This window comes from Suricata suricatta, chromosome 5 (genome assembly GCF_006229205.1).
Source record: "Suricata suricatta isolate VVHF042 chromosome 5, meerkat_22Aug2017_6uvM2_HiC, whole genome shotgun sequence".
Taxonomy (NCBI): domain Eukaryota; kingdom Metazoa; phylum Chordata; class Mammalia; order Carnivora; family Herpestidae; genus Suricata; species Suricata suricatta.
The window spans coordinates 119,406,352-119,424,907 of record NC_043704.1 but is presented as its reverse complement, the minus strand read 5'-3'; the positions used below and the strand labels follow the sequence as shown (position 1 = coordinate 119,424,907).

The 18,556-nt window shown below is 37.1% G+C and overlaps 1 protein-coding gene and 1 long non-coding RNA gene across 4 annotated transcripts in view; one reads left to right on the top strand and one right to left on the bottom strand.

The window, feature by feature from the left end:
* The window catches only part of LOC115292190, a 44,624-nt gene extending 40,227 nt beyond the window's left edge, over positions 1 to 4,397 (bottom strand). The window contains exon 1 of the long non-coding RNA XR_003908844.1: positions 4,383 to 4,397. This is a non-coding gene — a long non-coding RNA (uncharacterized LOC115292190). The remainder of the gene's footprint in view (positions 1 to 4,382) is intronic.
* The window catches only part of RASA2 (RAS p21 protein activator 2), a 102,545-nt gene extending 84,592 nt beyond the window's left edge, over positions 1 to 17,953 (top strand). For all 3 annotated transcript variants that reach the window (XM_029940151.1, XM_029940149.1, XM_029940148.1), the window contains 5 exons: positions 10,153 to 10,235; positions 11,359 to 11,567; positions 12,255 to 12,358; positions 12,706 to 12,895; positions 14,815 to 17,953. In XM_029940151.1, coding sequence (XP_029796011.1) covers positions 10,153 to 10,235; positions 11,359 to 11,567; positions 12,255 to 12,358; positions 12,706 to 12,895; positions 14,815 to 14,845 — 617 coding nt within the window. In that variant the 3' untranslated portion in view covers positions 14,846 to 17,953. The remainder of the gene's footprint in view (positions 1 to 10,152; positions 10,236 to 11,358; positions 11,568 to 12,254; positions 12,359 to 12,705; positions 12,896 to 14,814) is intronic.
* Positions 17,954 to 18,556: the final 603 nt, after the last annotated feature.

Sequence of the window (18,556 nt, the reverse complement as noted above, 5' to 3'; positions counted from 1 at the left end):
GTCATGGAGAAGCTAGATATTTTAGGGCTTTGTGAGCCATTCTAAAACTTTTACTCTGAGTCAAAGATGGAAAGGCATTGGAGTGCTTTAAGGAGAGGAATTACATTATTAGATTTATGTTTTAATAAAAGAATCATTCATGCCATGTGAAGAACAGAATGAAAGGGGAGGGAGACCAGTTAAGAGGTTTGGTGGCACCTGGGTGGCTTAGTCAGTTAAGCATCTGACTCCTGATTTTGGCTCGTGAGATCAAGCCCCACGTCAGTCTCTGTGCTAACAGTGTGGAGCCTGCTTAGGATTCTCTCTCTCCTTCTTTCTCTGCCCCTCCCTTGCTCACATTCTTTCTCTCTCTTTCAAAAATAAATATTTTTTAAAAAAGGGTATTGCAGTAATTCAGGGGAGCAAAGATAATGGCTTAGACCAGTTACTAGCAATGGAGGTGATAAAAATGGATCACATTCTGGATCTTTTTTAAATGAAAGTACTCAGGGGCGCCTGGATGGCTCAGTCGGTTAAGCACCTGACTTCAGCTGAGGTCATGATCTCACAGTCCGTGAGTTAGAGCTCCGCATCGGGCTCTGTGCTGACAGCTCAGAGTCTGAAGCCTGTTTCAGATTCTGTGTCTCACTCTCTGTTGCTGTCTCTCAAAATAAAATAAAGACATTAAAAAAAATGTAAATGATACTACTCAAATGTTTTGCTAAAGGATGACTTATCAAGAGTGAGGAAAGGCAAGTCAAGGATAATTCCAAGGATTTGAGCTTATACAACTACACTGATGAAGTTGCCTTTTTGAAAATAGACACATAAGTTCTCAAAAGTGAAGAAACTTGTACAGCCATACCTTGGAGATATTGTGGGTTTGGTTCTAGACAACAACAATAAAGCTAGTTCACAATAAAATGAGTCAAATTAGCTTTTTGGCTTCCCAGTGTGTATAAAAGTTATCTTTACACTCTACCGTGGTCTGTTAAGTGTGCAGTAGAATTATTTCTAAACAATGTACATAACTTAATTTAAAAACACTTCATTGCTTTATCTCTTCATCAGTTGATGGACATTTAGGCTCTTTCCATAATTTGGCTATTGTTGAAAGTGCTGCTGTAAACATTGGGGTATATGTGCCCCTATGTATCAGCACTCTTGTATCCTTTGGATAAATTCCCAGTAGTGCTTTTATATATACAATGGAATACTACTTTGCAATGAGAAAGAATGAAATCCTGCCATTTGCAGCAAATTCGATAGAACTGGGGGGTATTATGCTAAGTGAAATAAGTCCATCAGAGAAAGATAGATATCATGTTATCATTCCTGTCTGGAACTAGAGAAACTTAACCAAAGACCATTGGGGAAAGGAAGGGGAAAAATAGTTACAAACAGAGAAAGAGGGAGGCAAACTATAATGGACTCTTAAATACAGAGAACAAACTGAGGGTTGATGGGGGAGGGCAGAAGAAAGGGGAAAATGGGTGATAGGCACTGAGGAGGGCACTTGTTGGGATGAGGGCACTTGTTGGGATGAGGGCACTTGTTGGGTGTTGTATGTAAGCGGTGAATCACGGGAATCTACCCCCAAAACCAGGATCACACTGTATATACACTCTTTTAACCAACTTGACAATAAATTATATTTAATAAATAAATAAAATATTTCATTGCTAAGAATGAAATCTTTTCTTAGACTTTTTTTATAGTTTATTGTCAAGTTGGTTTCCATATAACACCCAGTGCTCTTCCCCCACAAGTGCCTTCCTCCATGTCCACCCCCCTTATGCTTACCCTCTCCCCCTTCAGCCCTCAGTTTGTTTTCAGTATTCAAGAGTCTCTTATGATTTGTCTCCTTCCCTCTCTCTCTTTTCCCCCCTTCCCCTCCCCATGGTCCTTTGTTAAGTTTCTCCTGTTAGACCTATGAGTGAAAACGTATGGTATCTGTCCTCCGCCTGGCTGACTTCACTTAGCATGACACCCTCGAGGTCCAGCCACATTGCCACGAATTGCTAAGAATGAAATCTTGTGATTTGCAACGATGTGGATGAAGCTAGAGTGTATTATGCTAAGCAAAATAAAGTCAGAGAAAGACAAATACTATATGATTTCATTCATACATGGAATTTAAGAAAAAAGAAAGATGAACATTTGGGAAGGGGATAAAAAAAGAGGGGAGCAAACCATAAGAGACTCTTAATACAAAGAACATCAGGGTTAATGGAGGGAGGTGCGTGGGGGATGGGCTAAATGGGGGATGTATATTAAGGAGGGCACCTATTGTGCTGAGCACTGGGTGTTCTATATAAGTGATGAATCACTAAATTCTACTTCTGAAACCAATATTACACTATGTGTTAACCAACTAGAATTTAAAAATTCAGAAGAAAAAAATTAAAAATAAAACTGACCAAAAATTTTCATTGCTAAAAAAATGCTAACCATCTTCTGAGATTTCAGCAAGTTGTAATCTTTTTGCTGGTAGAGGATTTTGCCCCAATGTTTGGCTGCTGATTAATCAGGGTGGAAGTTGCTGAAGGTTGGGGTGGCTGTGGCAATTTTGTGAAATAAGACAGCTATGAAGTTTACCACATCACTTACTCTTCATGAACGATTTTTCTGTAGTATGTGATGCTGCTTGGTAGCCTTTCACCTGCAGTAGAACTTCTTTCAAAATTGAAGTCAGTCTTCTCAAACTCTGCCTCTGGTTTATCACTTAAGTTTATGTGATATTCTAAATCCTTCATTGTCATTGTAGCAGTCTTCACAGCACCTTCTCAGGAATAAATTCTGTTTCACAGAATAGCTTTCTTTGCTCCATAACAAGAAACTTCTCATCCATTTAAGTTTTATCATGAAATTACAGCAGGTCAGTCACATCTTTAGGCTCTGTTTCTAATTCTGGTTCTCTTGTTCCTTCCAACACATCTGTAGTTACTGCCTCCACTGGAGTCTTAAAGCCCTCAGAGTTACCAATGAGGGCTGGAATCAACTGATTTCTTCCATACTCTTGTTAATGTTGGTAATTTGACCTCTTGGCATGAGCCATGAGAATCCTTAATGGCATCTAGAATGGTAAATCCTTTCCAAAGGTTTTCAACTTTTGTTGCCCAGATCCATCAGAGGAACCACTATGTATTTCTTAATAGCTATGTATTTCTTAAATGTCAAGGCTTTAAAGTCAGAATTACTCTTTGATTCATGAGCTACAGAATGGATGTTGTGTTAGCAGCCATGAAACATGAGTCTCATTGTATGTCATCATCAGAGTACTTGGGTGATCAGGTACCTTGTCATTGAGCATTCATATTTTGAAAGGATTTTTTTTTCCTGAGCAGTAAGTCTCAACAGTGGGCTTAAAATATTTAGTAAACCATGTGGTAAACAGATGTGCTGTCATTCAGGCTTTGTTGTTCCATTTATAGAACACAGGCAGAATAGATTTAGCATAATTTAAGGGCTCCAGGATATTTGGAATGCTAGATGAGCATTGGCTTCAACTTAGAGTCAGCTACGTTAGCTCCTTTCAAGAGAGTCAACCTGTCCTGTGAAGCTTTGAAGCCAGGCATTGACTTCCCTCTAACTATGAAAGTCCTAGATGGCATTTTCTTCCAATATAAGACTGTCTTTATAATTACCTTTATTAATTATCTTAGCTGGGTCTAAGTAACTTGCTGCAGCTTCTACATCAACACTTGTTGCTTCACTTTGGACTTTTGTGTTATAGAGATAGCTTCCTTTCCTTTTTCTGCTAGCTGCAAACATTTCTTGTGGAGCATCCTCACTTCTCTTAGCCTTCATAGAATTGGAAAGAGTTGGCACCTTGCTCTGGATTCGACTTTGGCTTAAGGGAATGTTGTAGCTAGTATGATCATCTATCCCGACCACTAAAACTGTCTCCATATCATCAGTAAGGCTGTTTCAGTTTCTTATCATTCATGTGTTCACTGTAATAAAACTCTATGTTTCCTTCAAGAGCTTTTCTGTTGCATTCACAACTTGGCTAACTGTTTGGCACAAGAATCCTAGCCTCTCTTGGCTTTCAACATTCCTTCCTCACTGAGCTTAATAGTTTCTAGCTTTTGATTTATAGTGAGGCATACAACTGTTCCATTCACTTGAACACTTAGAGGCCATTGTAGGGTAATTAATTGGTCTAATTTTGGTATTGTTAGGTCTTAGGGAATAGGGAGGCCCAAGGAGAGGGAGAAAGAGAGGAGAATGGCTGGTTGGTAGGGCAGTCAGAACACACAACATTCATCAGTTAAATTTGCTGTCTTACATGGGCATAGTTCGTGGCACCCCAAGAGAATTATAACAGTAACATCAAAGATCTCTGATTACCATAACAAATATAATAATAATGGAAAGGTTTGACATATTGTGAGAATTACCAAGATGTGACACAGACACGAAGAGAACAGATGCTCTTGGAAAAATGGTACCAACAGACTTGCTTGATGCAGGGTTGCCACGGAGCCTGCTTGGGATTCTCTCACCTTTCTCTCTGCCCGCTTCCCCCTTCACTCATGCTCTCTCTCTAAATAAATAAAATAAATAAAAGCAACTGTTTAATGTAAAATTTATAACATTGGATTATACAGTTGATAACAAATCTAGATATAAAATATATGACAGTAGTAGCAAAAAGGAAAGGGATAGAGTAGATTATTGCAAGGATTTTATAGTTTATGAGAAATGACAACAAAATTTTAAATAGACCATAGTGGGTTAAGGCTGTATATTATCATCTCCAGAACAAAAACCATTTTTTAAAAAAGTATAGCCCACCCTCTCTCCCTTACCCAAAAAGTAAATAAGTAAACATGGCAGGAGAGGAAGAACAATGGAGTGATGGACGGAATAGGCAGAAAACAAAACGAAACAAATAATAGCAAAATGATAGCTTAAAAACAGCTTTATCAATAATTACAGTAAATGTAACATGTCTAAGATCAGGAGCAAAGCAAAGATTATCTACTTTCCTCAATTCTCTTCAACATTGTGCTGTAATAAGATTGTATAGCACATGAAATTACAAGCAATAAGGCCAAAAAAAAAAGGGAAGGGAAGGAATGCAGGGGCACTTGTGTGGCTCAATCAGTTAAATGTCCGACTCTTGATTTTGGCTCAGGTCATGATCTCACGGTCCCTGAGTCTGAGCTCCACAACCTCTGTGCTCACAGCACAGAGCCTGCTTCAGATCCTGTCTCCCTCTCTCTGCCCCTCCCCAACTTGTGCACTCATGCCCTCTCTCTCAAGAATAAACAAATGTTAAAAAAAAAAATTTTTTTTATTAAAGAAAAAAAATGGGCCACCTGAGTGGCTCAATTGGTTAAGCATCCACCTTCAGCTCAGGTCATGACCTCAGGTAATAATCTCACAGACTTTGGTTTGTTGGTTTGAGCCCCACTTTGGGCTCTGTGCTGACAGCTCAGAGCCTGGAGCCTGCTTCAGATTATGTGTCTCCCTCTCTGCCCATCTCCTGCTCGCTCTGTCTTCTCTTTCTCTTTCAAAAAAGAAATAAACATTTTTTAAAAAGGCATACATAGGGTATCCTAAGGAAATCTTAAAACAAGTACTTGAACTAATAAGTGAATTTAATGAGGCCTTGAGATACAAGATTCATATATATAAATCACTTGTATTTCTATAAAAATACAGGGATGGAAACTGTTAGAAAATGAAAACTTTAAAATACCATTTACAGGGGCATCTGGGTGGCTCAGCCAGTTAAGCGTCGTACTCTTGGTTTTAGCTCAGGTCCTGATCTCCCATTTCATGAGTTCGAGCCCTGCTTTGGGCCCCATGCTAACATTGTGGAGCCTGCTTGGAATTCTCTCTCTCTCCCTTTTTCTCTGCACCTCCCTTGCTCACCCTCTCTCTCGAAATGAGAAAATAAAACTTAAAAATAATTTGTAAATAAAAAATAAAAATACCGTTTACAGTAGTAGCTCCCTTCCTCCCCTCCCCCCCCAAAACACATTTAGGAATAAATTTAAGCAAAGAAGTATAAGACCTCTGCACTGAAAACAATAGTACACTGCTGAGACAAAATAAAGGAGACATACATCATGTTTGTGGGTTGGAAGATTTAAAAATTTTTAAGAAGTCACTTCTCAAATTTAGCTCACCAGTTCATCCTGATTTTAACACAATGCTACTCCAAATCCCAGCAAGCTTTCTTTTTTGTCATATTCACAAAGTTGTAAGATCACTAATTCTGGGGCATTTTTGTCACCCCAGAAAGAAACCCTATACCCATTAGCAGTCACTCTTTTTTTTTTTTAATGTTTTTTATTTATTTTTGAGAGACAGAGAGAGGGAGCATGAGCAGGGGAGAGTCAGAGAGAGAAGGAGACACAGAATCCAAAGCAGGCTCCAGGCTCTGAGCTAGCTGTCAGCACAGAGCCTGACGTGGGGCTCGAACCCACAAGCCATAAGATCATGACCTGGGCCAAAGCCGGACCCTTAACCAACTGAGCCACCCAGGCACCCCATTAGCAGTCACTCTTAATTCCTCCCTTCTCCAGCTCCTAACAACCATCTGTTAACTTTCAGTGTCTATGGATTTGCCTGTGCTGGGGATTTCATATAAAAGAACTCATGTGACTTTTTTCACTTAGCATAATGTTTCCTAAGCTCATCCATGATATAGGCTAAGTCAGTACTTTATTCTTTTTGTGGCTAAATCTGTTGTATGGATATAAACCAAATCTTGTTTATCCATTCATAAATTGGACATTTAGATTGTTCTCTGTATTTTACTGTTATGAGTAATTCTGCTGTAAACATCCATACACAAGTTTTTGTATCGGCATATGTTTTTTATTCTCTTGGGTGTATATACCGAGGGATGGAATTGATGAGTCATATGGTAACTCCTAAATTTTTGGTAGAAATAATGGAGATTTTAAATGAAACTGGGTTTCATTCATCAAATAGGGAGACTTAATGCACTCACATTTATTATGATTACTATGATTACTGCCTTGTTTGTTTTGTGCTTTCTGTTTACTAGGCTTTTCCATTTATTGGGTTTATTTTTCTTTTCCTGCCTTTTTATTGCATACTCATGTACTCTCTCTCATGAGGGAATTTGGGCATCCTGTTTCTACTTTAAAATTAACAGACAAATTTAAACTTCCATGTTTACCTTAATGTCTACAGTTAATCAAATTCCCCATTCAGTTAGGAAAAGAATAGGATGCTTTCAATTCATTATTTTCCCAAGCTAATGGGAAAGCTAATGACTCCCTAATGAAGTCATTCGAAACGGTAATACTAGGTTCGCATTTTTCTTTTACCTTTTATATGTCAAACATTAATGATTTTCTATCTGCGCTTAATAGTTTTGCTGATTTCTTTGCCCAGCACTATTTCTTGCATAACATATTTGTCTTTTCTTGCATTTATTATTTATTTTGCAAGAGTGCTTCCTCAAAGAATTATTTCAGTAGGCATGGCTGATAAATTTTCTGGGTCATCACATATTAAAAATAAGTATTGTACTCTTTTTGTACCCTTACTCTTCAATGATAGACTGGATTTCAAATCATTTTCCCTCAGAACTTTGACGATATTACTCCATGGTTTGCTAGTTTACATTTTTGCTGATGAGAATTTTGATATCAGTCTGATCCTGTCTTGATTCTTCTCCCTAAAAACTTTTAGGACTTTCTTGACTGCCTAGTGTGAGGTAATGGTCTTTTTCCTGCCATGCTGCTCAGCACGTGGGTCCTTTCAACCTGAAGATTGCTATTTTTATCTCTGGGACATTTTCTTTAGTAATTTTCTCCTGAACACTCTGTTCTGTTTCTGGAATTCTTATCAAGTATTGAAACTTCTAAATCTATCCATCACAGCTCTTCTTTTAACTTTGTTTCTTTGTTCTTTTGTACTGTATTTTTGGAGAGTCCTCAGTAAAATCTTTTCTTTTACTAATTCCACTTGCAATACATTTCAGTTAATATTACTAACTATGGAGTTAATTCTAATGACATCACGATAGTTTAAGTTCCTGGGAGCAATGTGCTTTCTCTACATATGCTGCTATTATTTGCCCAGAACTGAACAAATATAGCAATTCTAGGGTATGGGAATGCTTTGTGTATAAAACAAATCTAAAGATAGAAACTTCCTGCAAAACTTTAAAACTGTGTGGAATCTCTATGGTGCTACTCCACATAGATCAGTACCCAAAGGAACTGTATCATACCCCTCATTTCCTTAATTGTTTTCCTCTTTGTTGTAGCTGTGTCTCACCTTCAGGGTGCTGATTTTCCTCATTGTTTGGTGATCTCTTTGGTGATCTGCTCATCTTTATGTTTTTACAGTCTGTTCACCTGCTTGAGTGTTTACTAGCTTCCTGCCAGTAATTGTGAGGGAACTACAGGACCAGCTGCCAAGCGGCAAGGCTGCCTGTGCTTGTCTTCTGGTGTGGGTGCTCTCCTGCCCTCCAGAGGGTCAGCGACAACCTGTGACATAGCTCTGCGTTGCAGCCCCAGTGGGCATCATGCCTGCTGGCGCCTGGAACATAAACCTCTGTTGACTGCTGCTTCATACAGTCTGAGGGAAGAAGAGCTCTCCCAGCTGCAGCTTACCTGTTAATCATCCTGGGGTGTGTGTGTGTGTGTGTGTGTGTGTGTGTCCTTGTGTCTCCAGTCCCCAGCTGTCTGTGTCCCTTGACTCTGGCTTGAAGCTCTCTTCTAACTACTCCTGATTTTGCAGATGCCTTTTCCTTCATGTGGTTCGAGCTGTGGCTTCCTTCAGTTTACTCTTCCCTCCCCGCCACTGCCATACATTTGATCTTGTCTGCTTCCAGGAAACTGCTGATAGTCTTTGCTTATTTTCTCGTGCACTTACGATTTGTATTTGCTGAATTTAAATGTCATTTCCTGAAAAAAGTTTTCCTTAACTACCCAGTTTAAAGTAACTTCCCAATTACTTTCTATTCTGTCACCTCAGATTATTTTCATTATAGCATTCATCTCGACCTAATTGTCTTTGCCAGGCTTTCTAGACCTAAATGCAGACTTCATTAGGGTCTTATGTATTCTGTTTACTACTATATTCAAAGTGGTTAGAAGTGTCTGGTATACATTAGACATTAAATGTATGATAGTTGAATTAAGTAACTATCTTTTTGAAAAAATTTACATCACATCTGCTTGAATTACACAGATTTTAGATTTTACACCAGCAACCAGGCTTAACAAATATTTTGGGTTAACCTCTCTGCAAATATTGTAGGTTAACCTTTATTAACCCAATAACTATCTTTGGTTAGAAAGCTATACATTAGTCCATGGACCAGTACGAATGTAAAGGTCTAACCTCCAGCCCCTCAATACATATGTCATTAAACTCTATGAGAATAAAAGCAAAGCTTTGATTTTTCTAAGAACGACATTACAAAATGACCAGGAAAAGTCATAGCTATATTTGCTCACAGTTTCTGTGACTATATGAGATACAGTCTATCCTGGTAAGAGAATCGAAATGCATCATATCATCATGATATAACGGAACTCCTTTAGTAAGCTCAAATTTCTAAATGCGTAAATTACATGAAGGATTCACTCCCCCAAATAAAAATTTTACTCTTGTTCCTAATATCTCTTAGAGTAAATTTGGTAGTTCTAGTCATCTGACCAGCCAGTATTTGATACTGATGAACAGTTTTTCAATTTCAAATCATAGTTTTTAGGGTCAACCCCTTAAATATTAGATACTAAAACAAACAAAAAAAAATCCAGTTAGGAACAGTCTGAATCACTTCTTAGGTGAGAACGCCCTGAAAGAAAATTCCATGTCTGGGTGAGTTATGAGCAGGCCCCCACTGCTAAGTTTAATATTTTTCAGTCCCCATATAATTGTTACAAAAGACAATATTTTATTTTTCTACATTGAGATCAAACTTCCACATTTTTCCTTAAAAATGTTTTAAACTTTATATTGAAAATAAAGAGGAAGTCATTTTATAGAAAACAAGCAAAATTCATCTGTTCATAAAACAATACGTGTGTATCATTCAGAAATCTTCAGATTACTTATATTCCTGCTATGAAAAGGGTGAGCTTAAACCATCCAGAATTAACCTCTCACATTTACAACTCTGATGGAAATTATTTTAATTTTGTTCTACTTTTATTAATAATTTAGGCAAAGATGCAATTTATACAATTCCAGTGAAAAACATTCTTGCTGTGGAAAAACTGGAAGAGAGCTCTTTCAATAAGAAAAATGTAAGTTACATAAATAAAGCTTTAAATATATTCATTGGAATTTTTTAAAAGATTGTATTTGTCATTAATCATTAATATTTTGTAATTGCTGGCTAGAACTGTGTCTTAAAATTGTTCATTATTGTTCCTGAAAGTAAGGGAACATGGTGTGTCCATTATTGTATTCAAATAAAAAACTTTTTTTAAGTTTATTTGTTTTTGAGAGAGTACAAGTGAGGGAAGGGCAAAAAGAGAGGAAGAGAGAGGATCCCAAGCAGGCTCTGCACTGTCAGCACAGAGCCTGATGCAGGGCTCAAACCCTGAGATTATTACCTAAGCCAAAATCAAGAGTTGGACACTTAACCAACTGAGCCACCCAGGTGCCCCCAAATAAAAAATATTTTTAAATAAATAAATTGTCCATTATTGTTGATGCTTTATACAGTCTGTCTAGCCCTATTAAGTTAAAGGTACTTTTCTCAGTACTTCCCTAATCTGACTTCTCAAATTGATATTCAAGTCTTTAATAATATAGACCCAGCCAGTCTGTGCAGACTTAACTTCTGCTACCACTCAGTATGTATGTATTCTCAAACCAATCAGGATGATTTCCTGTTCTTTGTATTTTCCCACTGCTTTACCCTTATTCATACTTTTTCCTCTGTCTGCAATTCCCTCCCTTTATTCATATTCATATGATAGTCTATTCTTTGGACATGTGTGGCTTCTAAAATTTATATTCTATTGTACTACTTAGTACTATGTGATTCATATTGTCCTTGGAACTAACTTACTTGAAAAGTAACAATTCATGGGGTGCCTGGGTGGTTCAGTCAGTTAAGTGTAAGCCTTCGGCTTGTCATGATCTCATGGTTTGTGTCATGCGCTGACAGCTCAGAACCTGGAACCTGCTCAGATTCTGTGTGTGTGTGTGTGTCCTTCTCTCTGCCCCTCCTCCGCTCATACTTTTTCTCTCTCTCTCAGAAGTAAAGGAATATTGAAAAAGAAAAGTAACAATTCATAAGATACCTGAACAGCAGTTATCTAGCCAAATGAACTCTATTTCTTTTACATAACTTTTCTTGTTTGTACTGTGTTGGTTTTTAGACTCTGTTACTAACTTTTTATCTTACTTGCCACGAAGATGTTCCAAGTAATACATATGGAGAAACCGCTCTATGTCCAGGCAAATAATTGTGTAGAAGCTAATGAATGGATAGACGTGCTCTGCAGGGTGAGCCGATGCAATCAGAACAGGCTCAGTTTTTATCATCCGTCTGCGTATCTCAATGGAAACTGGCTCTGCTGTCTGGAAACCAGTGAAAACGCTCTGGGCTGCAAGCCATGTACTGCGTAAGTTTCTTTCTGATTAAAAAAAGCAATGTTTCAAGTATGGTATATCGATAGAAAAACTCATCCATAAAGTAGAACAAAGTACTGATACATGCTGCAACATGGATGGACCTTGAAAACACGCTAAGTGAAAGAAGCCAAACACAGAGGCCATATACTATATGATGGCATTTATATAATGTATCCAGAATCGGTAGATTTATAGAGACAGAAAGTAATTTAGTGGTTGTGACAGGCTGGAGGGAGGGAGATTTGGGGAGTACTCAAGGATACAGTTTCTTCTTGGGGTGGTGAAAATTTTCTCAGATCGCAGTTGGCATAAGTCATAAAAGCAGGGGCAGGATGGGCAGTGTTAAAATAGACATACCAGCCTGAGCAAGAAAGGACTTTGCATTCTCTTTATAATTGTCTGGAACAGCCTGTCGACTTAAGAAGTAATATATTGCTTTTGTGATGAAGCATTGGTGTTACAAAGATAATTTCTCTTGGGATTGGATTTGGATTAGAGTTGCATGATGACCAAAGTTCTCTTGGCCCCATTTTATTAGATTATCAAATGAGACTAGATTTCTCAGGTTCCTTCTGCGAAATTCTGTGGTTCTGTTTTCTAGTCTCAGGCCACCAACAGTTTTCAGCAAGTTAACAAAGTGAAATTTTTCAGTGTCTTTAATTTCATTTTTACCATAGAGGTGTCCCTGCAGACATCCAAATAGATATTGATGAAGACAGAGAAACAGAAAGAATTTATTCCCTTTTTACCCTCAGTTTACTTAAGCTGCAGAAAATGGAAGGTAAATATACAATTAAAATATTTTTATTTAACCATGATCATTCATTACCAGTTCTTGAAATCATTGCTTTGGCATTATCTTAAAATTGAAAATACTCCTAGCTTTACCAAAATGTTACTTATATGGATATTGATAAACTCTCAAGGGGGTGTTTTTCCTAGATATTCATGAAAATACTGTTTTTGCATAAATGTGTTGTTTATAATTAATAAAATGAAACTGGGTTATCTGTGCATTTCCAGCAGGAAATCTTCCCAGCTTGAAACACTTGAAAAGTTCTTATGTATTCTAAAAATTACATTTATAGAACTTAATTTTTTGATCAGAGATTTTACTGCTCCTTGCAGAGGCTTGTGGAACTATAGCAGTCTACCAGGGACCACAGAAAGAGCCTGATGATTATTCTAACTTTGTAATCGAGGATTCAGTAACAACCTTTAAGACAATTCAGCAAATAAAAAGCATCATAGAAAAGCTAGATGAACCTCATGAAAAATATAGGAAGAAAAGATCAACTAGTGCAAAGTATGGGAGCAAGTAAGTATTTTTAAGATGCTCTAAACACAGTTGTAAACATTGTCTGAGATTCCAGCTACTGCTCTGTATGCACACCTGACGTGCAGGCCTCTGCCTCCTCCATCTTGCAAGACCCGGCTCAGAACCTTTCTCTTAATGTTAAAATTAATTATTTCATTAAATTGAATACTTGGTAGTTTCTGTTTTGTTTTACTGTTCCTCTTCTTAATATCTCCCACGGTGCCTTATACATACTGAGTACTAAAAAGAAAAAAGAAAATCAACTATGAAAATGCCAGAAATGTTTTATAGTTGTTTCTTTGGACTCAGCTCAGATGTAGGTGGATATTACAGTGGATAACAACAGCAACAACTAACACTTTATTAGGAGCTTAGTCGACCTCTGAGCACTGTTCCTAGTGTTTTATATTTTACATCCTATCACTTAGATTGTTTTTAGAATCCTCATTGATGTGGCTTAACCAATAGGAAAATTTTTAATCTCACAAATCAAGTCCTAACTTCCATAGCTGGTTAGTTCAGCAACTCAGCACTGTCATCAGAGACCATCCAGCCACTAACCCGTCCTCAACAAGATGATTTCTGTCCTCTTCAGGCTTGTCCTCTTCTGGTCACAGATGAGCTGCATCTATTTTCATATAATAAAAGTTGTTCACTATTTTTATATAATATTCAGAGACCGAAAGACCTATTTCCTTCTCACAAAGGAGAATGAACCGTATCTAAAATTATCCCCCCTTTCCCTGGCACGCAGGGCTGCTCAGTACCAGCACTTAGAATCAGAGTTAGGTGTGCACTCTCTCACTCATCCTCACATCAGCCATGGTTATGTTTCTGTTTCACAACTAGAGACACTAAGGCTCAGAGAAGTTAAGTGTTTTGCTTAGGATCATACAGCTGGTTAGTGAGGGGGCTTTGAATCCTGGTGCCACCATTTTAAGTATTCTTTAAAAATTATGTGATTATTAGGGCATCTGGCTGGCTCAGTCAGTTAAGCATCTGACTCTTGATTTCAACTCAGGTCATAATCTCTCAGTTTGTGAGATCAAGCCCCACATTGGGCTTCATGCTGACAACATGGAGCCTATTTGGGATATTCTCTTTCCCTCTCTCTCCCTCTCCCCCCCTCTTTCTCTCTCCCTCTCTCCCTCCTTTCCCTCTGCCCCTGCCCTGCACAACATTCTTTCTCAAAATAAAATTTTTATTAATGTGCTTATTAATTATATCTGTGATTTATGAACAATAAAAAGTTTGACAAATGTAAATGTTTATGTTCTCCCTGGATAGAAGGCTCATTACATTAGAAAGGTTATTTTAACCATTCACATCCTTTATTTTTATTTGTTTTTTAAAATAGACTCCATGCCCCAATGAGGAGCTTGAACTCCCAACCCTGAGATCAAGACCTGAACCAAGATCCAGAGTCAGACACCTAACCAAATCCTGTCTTTCCTATGTTAGTGTGACTGGCTGTCTTCCAACAGGGCTAAAACAGTTTTCTTGGAGACTTTGGAAATTTCCGTTGGATGTCCTAGCCAATGCTTGACCACCTTCTTAAATAGTACCTATTCCCTCCCACACACATGGTACCTTTTCACATCTTTATTTTTTTCTATTAAAAAATGCCAGTCTCTCTTATACTAAATATCTTACTTGTTTGTTTTATTTTCCCTATGCCAGAAAATAAGCTCTGTGAGAGCAAGGTTTTGTCTATTTTGTTCATTACTGTATCCATAGCTGTAAAATAGTATGTTACATTTAAAAGGTGATGAGTAAATACTTATTGAATTAATGAAATATTGACATGAGAGATTGTCAGGGGAGAATTATAAATACTTAATGGATACTAAGATAATTTGTCACTTTTTAAGGTGTTCTATTTTCTGACTTTTGAAAAATGGTTTTCTTTTATTTTCTAGGGAAAATCCAATTGTAGGAAAAACATCTTAGAGTATGACCAATTGATTCAGAAGAACTGGAAAATACTGTTTTGTTGGAGTTTTTCAATCATCATATATTTTGTTCCTAGTATTTAAGAGTGAACATTGGCTTCAGTGTCACCCGCATTCACATTGTATTTAATATTTAATAATTGAAAGTAACTGCTGGGGAATCCGGGTATAGATGCATTACTAGAGAATTTGAAATTTAAGATTCCCTTCATATCTTATGTGTCAAAAGCCATGTGTCAAAAGCCATGTGTCTGCAACTTCTTTTTAATAGAAAGAATCTTCCTAAAGAAGCTTTGTAACAAAAGAACTCCTCCATGGCAAGAAACCATCTCTTCTTGTAACACTCCATGTTCTGTGGACCTTCACTACCATTAGTGCCTGCTCTATACTGCCAATCTTGTGTTTTACTAGAGAATCCCAATCCATGACAGTTCAGAGTTTCCCATTTAGTTCATCTAGAGCCCCCCTCTTCAAAAAAGAAAAGAAAAAAAGAGATTTTCCTTTTGTCCGTTAGTCATTACAGATTACGTTAGGGACTTCAGAAAACTGCCAGAGCACCCTGAAAGGTTGGTAGATCCTTCTGCCTATTTAAAGATGGAAACAAGAACCCAAACAGGAGGAGTCAGGGAACATGTACTGTTTTGTGCATCTTGTTTACATTTGAGATGAGTGATGGCAGATGAAATACAATGAGACCACTAAATTTTTGTTGTTGTTGTTTTAAATATCAGGTACTCATTTTCTTGATTTGAGAGTTCGAGTTAACATGACGTCTAAGGACATCTCTTCTGAAAAAGAAGAGACAGGAAACGGTGAAAGACGGTGGTGGGAAAATCACTTGACTTCACCCATTACTTCACGTTATTATAAGGGCCACCATGGGGACACTCCTCCTAGTGTGAGGTTGAGAGCTAACTGGAGAACAGTCACTCGGCGCACTTTAATAATCTGGGCTGCCCCAGATTATACTTTAGATACTCTGTGGTATCTAATCCTTATGATCAGTTCAATGATCAGTGTTTAAGTCTAGAAATAGTGCTTTCCTGAAAATGTTTATATTTCATTGCTGTTTTCTTATTGCCTGCTAGCCAAAAGGAGGTTGGGCAAGCAACTGTTTTAATTCTGTTTTTCCCTAATAATTTCTTTATTCTAAAAACCATAATTGTAAATAATCAGTCGAAGCAAGTTGCCTTCTTGACGTTAAGAGGGATACACATTGCTTCATCAGTATTAAAAACCATGGTACTCTTATTTTGTCTTTTTAAATTTAAGCATTTTCTAAATGTGGTACTTTGAACCTTGGAGTATTTACATGTTTCTGTTTAAAACTGTGACTTATTAATGTAAGTCTAGCTAGTAGTGCTTTTTTTGTTTTCCTGAGCATAAGCTATACTTCAGGATACACTTTGCCAATTATGTTATTGGTGAGTAATTGTTTTTAAATTATATTTTTACTAGGGAATTTTTTTTAAAGACCATTGACACACAGTCAAAGGTGTTCCATAAAAGATTTTAACTAAGCAATGTATTTCTGTAAATGACTTGTTAAAATCAATTGGTTTAAGAATTGGTCCTAGTCTCCATTATGGTAGGTTTATTCCTGACCCATTTTAAAGACAAATTTGAAAGATTCCTTTAAATTTTATGAGCTTGTATATTCCATAAATTACACTGATTTATAAATGTGAGAGAATTTAACCATTTAATAAATTTCTCATTGTTGAATTTCATTCAGATTGAAATTTCCTTTTAAGAGTCTGTGAGATGTCTCCCTGAAAAGGACATGTGAGCATTGCCAAGTACCACTCCTCACTCTTTAGTGACTTTCAGCTCTCTGCTAGTTTTTCAAGGCAAAAGATATACTTTTTAATATTTCTGATATCAAATCCCTGATTATGATTGTTTTTAAAGAGGATGGCATTATCAAAGGGACCAAGGCTGTGTATGAATACATAACTCTGAATTTGAAGGGAAGAATTCAGTCATATAGTTATTTTTTTCACATGACACTTTTAAACAGCCTACTTGACTGGAATTAACCAGTTTGGCACAGCCTAAAGAAAAGTAATGTGAAATTAAATGAATTTTCTTTGAAATCATCTGAAATAAGAGACCATGTCAGTAGAACCTGAAGATAACACTTGCTTCCAGGGGCCTCATTCCTCTGCTGTTACTTGTGAGTACTTTGATTTTTGCTATGTGATGTGCTTTCTCTGCCTTTTCCACCCTTGAAAAAAATACATGGCAGCTCATTCTCCTAAAACCCTGGAAACAGCTAGAAGGACAGAAAAGGATGATTTGGAGAAACTCTTGCCATAAATGCCAGTTCTGGTTCTTAGTTTAGCCATTTCCATCAGCTGCAGTTTTGGTGATCTTTTGTTATTATTGTTTGTTCTGGGTTTTTTTAGTATGGATTTTTAATAGTCATTTAATAAGATGATGGCAATAGCAAAGTGTTTTTACTCCCAGCAATATAATTTATCAAATTGAATGATTTTATTTGCCAAAGAAATATGTTTTAAATGTCACGGGTAATGACCAAGTGTCAATACTAGGTTTTCCTTATTATAAAAAAAAAAGTGATGAATGATGTGGCTTTTGTTTGTTTCTGAAGCCTAATTTCATTCTTGTATCAGAAAGGCTCATTAGTGCCAGATTTAAGAGAAAAGATATTCTTTTTCTTTCTTTTCTTTTTTCTTTTCTTTTCTCTTCCTTTTTTTTTTTTTTTTAGTAAAAGCACCTTTAATTTGTTCTAACGGTACATCCTGTAATGACAATGCTACAGAAGCCTTTTAGGTGTCCTTACAGTATGTGAAAAATATAGGACTCATTCTAGAGTTAAATTAACTGTCTTGACTGATATTATTGGCTTCCATTTTCATTAACTTGGAAATTAATATGTTGCTAGTTAATATTGGTTTTTACAGTGTCCATTTTGAAAATGTAAGTTATCAAAACTTAATGTAGTGAATTTGTGTAACCATGTTGTATTGTTGAGAATGTATTTTTATTTAAATTTTATTTTCTTATCAAGAGTATTATAAAAATTAAAAACTTTTGTAACTGTCGCTTAGAAATAACTCAAATAAATTACAAGAAGCCTGTGTATTCTTTGTGAGACTTCACTTTCTTACTGGTTTAAGAATTCTACTTGTTTAAAATTATTATACCTTGCCTATTAGTAGAGGAATAGCAAATATGAGAAGTCCTCCGTAACAAAGAAGAATAAAGCGATCTGGAAAGGGCTCAGATTCTTTTCTTACCTTAACTAGGCTGGGTTTTTTATGCACTGTGGTCCTTAATTTGCTTACTCACTCAGCAGACGTGTTTTGAGGGCCTGCAGTGTTGAGACGCTGTGCAGGACTCCTGCACTCCTGATAGCCAGGCACTTCCGGTGTGCTGGAATATACTCCACCGCTGTCCAGGTGAGTAGTTTAGAGCTGACTTTTCCAGCCTATGTTAGACTTTTTTTTTTCTTTAATATTTTTTCATGTTAATTTTGAGAGAGACAGAGACAGAGAGCATTAGTGGGGCACGGGCAGATGGAAAGGGAGGCAGAATCTGAAGTAAACTCCAGATTCTGAGCTGTCATCACAGAGCCCAATGCAGGTCTTGAACTCATGGGCTATAAGATCATGACCTGAGCTGAAGTCGGACGCTTAGCCGACTGTGCCACCCAGGCGCCTCTAGACTTTTATCCCATATTCTA